The 10,265-nt window shown below is 36.8% G+C and overlaps 1 protein-coding gene across 2 annotated transcripts in view; it reads left to right on the forward strand.

The window, feature by feature from the left end:
• Positions 1-9,497, forward strand: part of kiaa0930 — a 32,117-nt gene extending 22,620 nt beyond the window's left edge. Inside the window, exons 3-10 of one of the 2 annotated variants that reach the window (XR_014531377.1) lie at positions 644-748; positions 2,120-2,197; positions 3,604-3,705; positions 5,201-5,341; positions 5,448-5,694; positions 6,027-6,186; positions 6,688-6,843; positions 7,308-9,497. Coding sequence is in view for 1 of the 2 variants with exons in the window: in XM_083528604.1 (XP_083384730.1) it covers positions 644-748; positions 2,120-2,197; positions 3,604-3,705; positions 5,201-5,341; positions 5,448-5,636; positions 6,027-6,186; positions 6,688-6,843; positions 7,308-7,348 (972 nt within the window). In the remaining variant the exon portion in view is untranslated. The remainder of the gene's footprint in view (positions 1-643; positions 749-2,119; positions 2,198-3,603; positions 3,706-5,200; positions 5,342-5,447; positions 5,695-6,026; positions 6,187-6,687; positions 6,844-7,307) is intronic. The other variant, XM_083528604.1, reaches the window with a different exon arrangement.
• Positions 9,498-10,265: the final 768 nt, after the last annotated feature.

Here is a 10,265-nt window from a genome sequence, read left to right on the forward strand (position 1 = left end):
GGCAACTGTCAAGAGCGCAGCATGTGTCATGCCCTTCACTTGCATGCCTCCTGTGTTTTGTGAAGCAGCACAGCTGAAAATCCAGAAAGACAGGACTCCCAAAATGTATGTGCACAGGATCAGAGGGAGAACGAACACATCCTTTGTTCCTTGACAGACTGTATTAACTCTACAAAAGGACGGTTCGTCCTGTGAGGGATGAGACAGATGGCTCAGACCCAGTCAGTAGAGCTGTGCTTGCAGTGCCAGGTAAATTAGATGATGGCATGTGTAGCTCATAAATAACACTTTGTTTTGCTTTCAGCTCGAGCACTTGGCCTGTCCGTGTTGCATTAGGGCCCACATGCTCAAATGAATCGACGTCATCCTCTCAGTCAAGGGGAACAAAGGCCTGAGCTGAATACAGAGTATCCCGTATACACAGAACAACATACTAATTACCAGCTGGATTTATTCATTTTTATTATTATTTTAATATTTCTTTGTAGTCCTCGTCTGCAAATTCAGTCAGCCAGAATGTGAATGAGGTGTTAAAGTCACTAAAGTGGTTTGAAGCATATAACATATGGAACAGAATCTTAATATGAACACATCTGTATACTCTATGAATTTAAATGAATATAAATCTTGTTCTGGTTCTCAGGTAGAAGTTGAGGTGTACAGAAGGGACTCGAAAAAGCTGCCTGGACTGGGGGACCCTGACATAGACTGGGAGGAAAGTGTCTACCTGAACCTCATATTACAGAAGGTAATCTTAACAATTAGCATTGGCCTGCTCTGTGAGAAAGATAAATGTAAAGCAGTAACCAGCTGCATGACCTTAAAATAGGTATGTACACTCAATTAAATGATGTAGTGTGAGGAGACCTGGTGCATAGTCAGTGTTTTAATTCATCCCAAATGTGTTTAGTAGGGTTGAGGTCAGAGCTCTGCAACAGGCCTCTTAAAGGGATCTTTCATTCCAAATCATGTAAAGTGTATTTTCATGAAGCTGGATTTGTGCACAGGGGTACTGTCATGCTGGAACAGATTTGGCTCTCCTAGTTCAAGTGAAGGAAAAATTTATGTTAGCACATTTAAAGAAATCTCATAAAATTGTGTGCCTTCAGCTTTCTGGTAACAATTTGGGGAAGGACCACAAAAGTCAGGTGTCCTAATACTTTTGATATCATGTATATTGATATTGCAACATGTCCCAATACGCATTTCTGTTGGAGGTTTTGTAATACCAGTGTATAATAGTTAAAATATAACAGTAAACTAATAATAATAAAAAAAAAAGAAATTCACTATATGGAAGCAGCTGATTTAGTGCTATTCATTTTGTGTTTTATATTTTAAATTGTACACTTTATAAAACTATTACTTGTAGATATTTTTATCTTAATCATTTTATTTCAAATTTTTTTATATTTTAGTTTTAAAAAATGACATTTCTGTAAACATTCTATATGTAGTTTATGAGTTCAACACTTTTCAAAACAAAATGCATCACTTGTATAGTTGGTAGTGTGCAAACCTTTCTGTCATCATACGTAATATTTATATGTAGAAATACTTTTGATACGAATCGATACGATTTTTTTCTTATGTTGCCTCATAGACAAATTCATTCATTCATTCATTTTCTCCCGCTTATCCGTAATTCGGGTCGCGGGGGCAGCAGTCTAAGCAGGCCCCCGCCTTTGACTGCTGCCCAATCCTCACAGCACCGTCCCTCACGGTCCCTCCTGCAGGTGGTGAGCCCACGGGAAGCTCATAGACAAATAATATGTTTAAATTACAACTTTTCTTTACATGCAACATTCGCAGTCAGAACTTGCAGCCATGGGAAGACTGATTACTAATAGTGTGATCTGCCAAAATACACAACTGACAAGATGTCAAATCAGTTGCTATCTATTACTGTACCTATTCCAGTGTGGCACGCTTTATATGTTTTATGTTTTAGAGGGACATACATGATAAAAATACAGAGTGTTATTTACTCACATTAGGGAAGGATAGAAAATTATGCAGGTTGATGAATCAAAATTCTTGTTCCATCCATGTAAAACTCTTTCACTAAGACTTTATTATAGAGAAGCAGCGTTAATGCCACACAATGTTTCTCCGCCAGCTGGACTACATGGTCACATGTGCTGTGTGTACACGAACAGATGCAGGAGACATCCACATCCACAAAAAGAAGACGCAGGTAATGCAAACAGAAACGCCACAGTTTATGTACAATTTAAATGTCGTTGCTGTAATGTGCAGATCTGTGCAGCACTGTAAGTCATCACATACTATACATACTTCTACGTCTCCTACGTATTTGTACAGTTTGTATGTGTGAATAAATGCAGTTTGGTGATAAGTGAATTGGCGGATTAATAATTAAACAGCTTTGAATGCCTCAGACCACAACCGTTCTACACGTAGGGACTTTAAATTAATCCAATGCCTGTCTGAGCAGCCGAGACCTTTTTGTAATTTGTTTTCAGATAATTACCTGCTCAGTGTGAAAACAATCTAACCAACAATGTTCTGGGTAATAAGAAGCTGTACGTTTAGCCTCATTGCATTGCCAGCAGCATTGAGGTTGAACCTCCTGGCACAGCAGACAAATCGATAGTAATTAAAGAATTCAGCAGGAAAAAATTAAAACAATCTGCAAACAGAGAATTAGAACCATGTGGTTAACCAATCTATAATATACAAAGAGCAGCAGAAAACCAGTAGACAAAAATGCAGTTTTATTGCTTCTGTTATATATCAGTTGATTTTATACCACAGCACAGTCGAATTCTTAAATCTGATTGGTCAGATTGGTGTTGATTTTCTCCATCATTCCTGACAGTAGTTCTGTCTATAATTCCAATAGCAGGTTTATAATAATGCAATTCTCAATTAATTCAAATTACAATTTCTTCGTTAATAACATTTATAGGGATTAAAGCAGATATATGTATAACTATAAACATATGTATAACTATAAACATATGTATAATTATTAAAATGCTAAGAGGAAACTAGAGGTGATTTTGGTTTATTTAAGTTTTTAGAAGAATAGTGGTTTGTTCCACTATTAAAAAATCTTAGGGGGGGACATCAAAATGCTCAAAATGACCGGGAATGACTGATGATCGCTGCTGTAATGTAGGGGATAACAGGAACTTGTTTTATAGAATGTGAAATGCATCTTTTAAGTTGTTTATTTATAAGTTTCATATGTTATCAGTTGCAATTTGCTTTGATATACAAATTGTTTTTTTTTTATTCTTGATGTGAGACCATGGGAAAAGAATTAGCTCTGGGGTTGTTACAGTAACGGCACTTAATTTTATGATCTTTTCCTTCAAGATCCCTTCACTGTTCTGCTTTATTCATTATTTATCATATATATATGCATATGTGCATATTGAATTAATTGCTTCAGTTTTTACATTTGTCACTTCAATTCATCTATAGTTAAATGTTTATTATGGAGTGATAGAAGTGGGACGTGTTCCAAACCCAAACACCTTTGTTTCCACCCTTATATTATGTCCTGATGATGAGTCTGTGCTGTTATACACATCAATGCTTGCTGTTTATCTGAACTCACCCTTTACTACACAGCAAGTGTTTGCGTCTCCCAGCAAGCATCCGATGGACAGCAAGGGTGAGGAGTCGAAGATGAGCTACCCCAACATCTTCTTCATGATCGATAACTTTGAGGAGGTAACCAGCACATTGATCAGGTTTCCATTGAAACCAAGCTCTTGAGGCAGACCATTGATACGTGGTACTTAAATCCACCTTTAATCATCTCTGACAGGACTTTATAATTACTCATGTCTTACTGCCCAGGAACAAACTAAATTATGCAGTGCAAAAGATTGAAAAACTGGTTAATTCATCTTCCTATAAAATAGGATGTTAGTGAGACAAAGTGCTGTTTTTACAGCTTTTTTTATTTTATTTTTACTCCTATTTTACAAACATTTTATTATTGGAATCATTTTAGTAAATTTGCATTTAAATGCAATCTGATTTCATTTTTCCTTTTTTTTTTTTTTTTTATTCAGGTTCTTTGCATAGCTCCTTTAACAATCGATATTGTCCCAGAACAGCTTTACAGTTATAAATAGGTTATAAAATCTGAATTGCTATGTTATATGTGCTTCTAAGTTAACTATTATAAGTTTATTCTTAATGAGAGAGCCATTGGTGACTATGGCAAAAAAAAACCCTCCCTGAGATTGCATGAGGAAGAAACCTTGAGAAGATCCAGACTCAAAATTGAACCGTCCTCATCTGGGTGGCACCAAATATCCATTCATTGCAGTTCTATTATTGTTTAGGTGTTCTGTTCTGTGATACATGCTTAAATGCAGAACTGCTTATGCAAATTGCAGTCTTAAGCAATTGTAGCAAACTGTTTATATAAATGTACAAGTTAGTGATAGTTGGATTGATGCCATTTAAATTCAGGGACCAGTCACACATGCTAATAAGTATAGAAACACAAAAATAAACATAATACCTTTAAAACTGGAGTGTTGCCATTTAACTCTGAGAATAACTAAAAAAAAAAAAGTGGGTTGTGGACTAGACATCACATAGACCCCTAGTAGCAGCATGTCTCCAGGCATAATTTAAAAAACAGTTTTTAGTAAAATCATCAGATTTTGCTTGAATTAGACAACAATTGGAAATGTCATATTGTGAAACCAACAGTAGACCCCTATGTCATATTGTCTTTAATAGTATAAAACAGAATGCATCATAAAACACATAAATATATTCGTATATTATACATATTCGGTATGTACATACACATATGTATGTGATTTGTGCTCATTCAGTCACAAGAGTATTGGAATCAGCGTTCCAATTCCAATTCATCCCAGAAGTGTTCAACAGGGTTGAGGTTAGATCTCTATAACATTGTCATGTTGGAACAGGTTTGGTACTTTTAGTTCAAGTAAAGAAAACGTTTCATTCTAAACGCATCCAGAGTCGTCCTATACAATCATGTTTTCCCCCGAACTGTGGTAACCACACACGAATGGGAACGTCAGGTGTCCCAATATTTTGTCTCTATAATTTGTATAATATATATTATAATATCAGAATATAAATATAATATAATATCACATTCTGTGACTCACTGTGCCTTACAGAAATCTGGTGAGCACACATCACTTAGATCAACATCTATACGTTGACACAGGTGTTCAGTGATATGACTGTTGGAGAAGGAGAGATGGTGTGTGTAGAGCTGGTGGCCAGTGACAAGAGCAGCACTTTCCAGGGTGTAATCTTTCAGGGTTCCATCCGCTACGAGGCCCTCAAAAAGGTTTACGACAACCGGGTAGGACGAACTCACAAACTCGTTCTCCTATAAAAGCTAATCTTTGCTTAAAATTGATCTTGAACTATGATTTTTTATTTTTTTTTTGGTTTTGTGCATGTACAAGGTGAGTGTGGCTGCTAAAATGGCTCAGCGCATGTCCTTTGGCTTCTACAAATACAACAACATGGAGTTTGTGAGGATGAAGGGCCCTCAGGGGAAAGGGCACGCCGAGATGGCTGTGAGTCGAGTGCCGACTGGAGACACGTCACCCTGCGGCACCGAGGAGGACCAGGACTCGCCGCTGCACGAGAGGGTTACTGCAACACAAATACTTGACCTCTTTCATTTAAACAACCCCTGCAGTCAAAAATGTGATTTCTAAATTCCTTCTGCATTACTGATTCTGGTTATATAACTCGGCCAAGTTAAATACAATACAACAGATTAGAAACAGAAGATACAACAGAATCGCACTCGGTATTAATGTTCTAAACAGCTTTTTTTACCATACTTCATATCTAAATTGTGCCTTTAAAATTGAAATATGTTCTTGTTTATAACCATTAGGGAATTGAAAAGTAATTTTCTACCTTTTCAAACATTTATTATCGATTAATTGCATTTGTTTAGGGATATTTTTTCTCAATTTTTTTACTTTCCTATATCCTTCTCATAGTACGTTTACTTCCTACTCCTTGTATAGGTGACATCGTTCAGCACTCCCCCCACCCCCGAGAAAAACAGACCCTCCTTCTTCTCTCCCTCTCTGCGCCGCAAAGTTCCCAGAAACCGCATAGCCGAGATGAAGAAATCCCACTCCGCCAACGACAGCGAAGAGTTCTTCAGGGACGAGGATGAGGAAGGTGAAGCCTAATGACAATCCTGGGCTGAATGGGCAGAGATTTGCAGGATCTTTTCCTTGTAAACACACTCAAGCAGGCTTCACGTCAGGAGTATTGCGAGAATGAGCATCTTGTCGTTATGAGTTGTTTCAGGACGTGTGCATAAAAATAGGGCTGTGATGAGGACTGCAATAATGATAAACTAGAAGCAGGAAGAATAAACACATTTATGTGTCTATAAATTTTGAAGCATTTTATCATAGAAAAGGAGATCAAAGAGACTAAATAATAATCAATCCTGTATATATATTTTTTTATTAATAATAATCTGAGAATGTCATATAACTGCTATAGATCAAATAGACTACTAATATATAAATAAAATGGTACACCTGTAATGTAATGTAATGGTGGTTACATTGTTGTGTAACGAGCATTATTTGTGTGTGTGTGTGTCTGTGTGTGTCTGTGTGTGTGTGTGTGTGTGTGTGTGTGTGTGTGTGTGTGTGTGTGTGTGTGTAGACCTGTGTAATTCCAAAAACCTTCGCTCACGCTCTCTTTCGGGAACTGGCCGCTCACTCGTGGGCTCCTGGCTGAAGCTAAACAGGACAGAGGACTACTTCCTGCTCTACTCCCATCTCACCTACATCACTCTTCCTCTGCATCGGATAACTACAGGTACAACACAACAGACTGCACGTACACACACTGTGATTGTCTGTGGCTTAGACAGTAAGCATGCATTATTAGCTCTCACTAACGCATGTACACATACACATTTAATTGATCAATCATCTTGTTTTAATTGGATTGAATTCATTTTTTTGTTTTTTTGACACAACATGCAATCATGGAAGTATGTCTGTGATATATTATATAGATATGACAATTTACCCTTGATTTGCCATTCTGACTGTAGTTTTATGAAGTGTTATCAAAAGTTTTCTTGACTAGTTACCATGTGCCACTTCTGCGACTTCATCATGTACAGCAAGTTAGAGCAACCTGCAAACGTGAACTTCTGCGTGAAACTGGGCGAATCTAACACATGCTGAAATGAGTCGTTCGAGTTTAAAATTTAAAGCGATTTACATCAGCTTGTTTTTACTCATTTTGTCATGGTTATGGAATTTCTTTTATAGATATCCTGGAGGTGAGACAAAAGCCTATTCTGATGATCTAGCGGCTCCTGACTCCCTTAGAAGTTGTGACTAAGTGCCTCTCCACATCAGGCCCCTCAGACGTCAGCGCCACCTAGCATCCATATAGAGAGCCAAAAAAAAACAAACAAAAAAAACCACCACTGACTAAAGGAGAGGAGAGGAAATGTAAGAACTAAGGACTTATTAAAAAAAAAAAACCAGCCAATCAAAAGTGCCTCTTCCACCTGTTTTCTGTGACAGTCTGTATGTGGACACGAGCGCAACAACCCGAGTGACTGAACACCGTCCTGAAATGCCTCGTTCTATCTGATCAGCTCAGGCCTGGAAGGCAGGACTGGCTTCACGTCCCACCTGCGTACGAAAGGGAAAAAAAATAATAACATGCAAAAGAATGTCTCATTGTAAATACACTGCTGCTTAGAATACTCAGTGAATCTACCAACCACGACCCTCGGAGCCTCATGTAAACAGAATCTGCTGGGTCTTTCAATGTTGTTGATTTGTGCGTAGTGCTTTTTTCCAAAGGCGACCCCCAACCACACCCATAAACCCCTCTCCTCGCTTCCTCATCTCTGGGCCTTAACACCTCCTTACCAGCTAAAATTACATCTAGACTCTGTTATATGACCTGCTTCATATACAGAGTCTGGAATTGAAAATGCTGGATGTGTCTTAAGTTTAACCTTCTGGTTCACACACAAATAAAAAGGAGAAAAGGAAAAAAAGCCACACATGTAGATTTCTTTTGTTTGTTTGGGTTTTTTTTTTTTTTTTTTTTTTTTTTTTTTTAAAGACATGATACATTTGTTCATTTGTATGTTTGGAGATAGTTGTAATCATTGTGATATTTATTACTCGGTGTGATGCGAACGATGCTGAAGATGAAAGGCCGTAAGGAGTGTAATTTCTTTTGTTTTTCCGAAATTTACACAGTAAAACTGTTACGTTTTAGAAACACACCTACTAACTGTTCTGCAGAAGCCATGAAACACAAGTTGTGCAGGAAAAGTTGAAGAGCTTTGCTGTTTTTTGTTTTTTTTTAATATCCTTTAATAATAGGTTCAAGTTAGCTTGACCATACTAAAAGGCATTAAATTTTTTTAGCAATCCTTCAACATAGACAGACACACAAACACACACACACACACAAACACACACACACACACACACAGTCTGGCTTAGTCTCATTAGTATTCAATAATATAATCACATAATAATCATTAAGTGAATCTTACTGATAGATTGTATGGTATTACATATTCTAGATATTTTAATACAGTGTTTAAAAAAAGGCAAAACAAGATAATATATTGAAACAATGATTACAACTAAACACAACATACAGAAATGACAAAATAACAAAACAATATCATGACATAACACGTTATTAAGTCAAGATTTTTACTTTGTTTCTCCAACCTGCAGTTCAGGATAGTCACACAATTTGGCTTATTTTGTCTGTTTGATTTGAATTTTTTTTAGGGTTTTAGGGATTTGTAAACTGAAACTCTGACCATTACTGTTACGTCTGTCTTTCCTCGTGAAGAATATTTACAGTCTGGTGACTGTTATGTTTTTTTTGTCGATCGCCTTTAAAAATCGCTGGCAATGAAGTGTTTATGGAAGAAGTGAGGAAAAAACTCGGGTTGTCAGTATTATGTTGGGTTTTGTGAGCTGAATGTATTCCTTAGTGACTGCTTTAAAGACGGCTTTAGTAATTATTTCATATTCCAAACAGGCAACCTGATTCGTCAGCAACATTTTTTTAATGCTTTAAAATTTACTTTCTTTGGGTTTCTTTGGATTTGTTTTCCTTGATAGGCTGTAGAAGCCCATGTCAACCAAATAGAAACCTCTTTTCCAGAGAGTTCTTGTGGTATATACACAGCTCTTTAATCGCTTTAACCACGTTTTTTGTATTCAGTTTTAAAAAAACCCTACATGTGCATGTTTATCTTCTATTTATGTTACACTGTTAATAGATGTACATTTTCTGTACCTCTTATTGAAATATAAATTACCAAAAAAAAAAGTGATTTGAATTATTTACAGAACTATATATGACACATCGGAAAGAAATGCAAGCTACAAAAGGTGTGTGTGTGTTTGTGTGTGTGCTTGTGTACATGTATTTGTGCATCCAAACAAATACATTTGCAGTATTCTCAAGTTTCTATCATGTTCCGTGTTTTTTTATTACATGACTTTGTAGTCACATGGTCACGTGACTTTTTATTTACATTAGATATTGTTGCAGATGTGAGCATTGAGTGCAATCCTAAATATATAACAGCTGTCATTGTAATGTCTAATTCAATCAGCCTGCAACTGCCGCACTAGTGCATTTACAGTTTTTTTGGATTGCTTAAGCACGATTTTCAAAACAGGGCCCGTGTCTTCAAAACACTACACACAATTAGCACAACCACACACCCAATTAGCGAAACACTACAGATCCCTTAGCATAATTAAACACTCTTTGTAAAAACTATACACTTCTGTGTAAAAACCACACTTTGTTACCATATAAAACACACGTTTCACATTACTATACTCTGTTTGCACGAGTTACACTCTGCTGTGATAAACCTAAAACACTTTTAGCACTTCTACTTCCCTATGATTAGAGTAGGCTACCATTTATAAAGTACATATATAATGTAAATTCACCAAACACTACACAAGACCAATGTTGCAGACTGAAGAAACTCATTTATTTGTCAACACGCCCAAAAGGTTGACATGGAGACTCATAATTCGGTAACAAAACGTCCCTTCACGTATTGTACTGTAAGTTTACTGTAAAAAGAATAAAGAACTAGACATTGTCTCTTCACCTAGCTGGATCTGGCCAGAGAATTTCATCAACATCGCAGGCAATGTTGTTATTCGCAAGACACCTTGGAAAGAAACGTCTTGAATGACGAATCCATCCTT

Source organism: Silurus aristotelis (assembly GCF_946808225.1).
Source record: "Silurus aristotelis genome assembly, chromosome: 24".
NCBI classification, from domain to species: Eukaryota; Metazoa; Chordata; class Actinopteri; order Siluriformes; family Siluridae; genus Silurus; species Silurus aristotelis.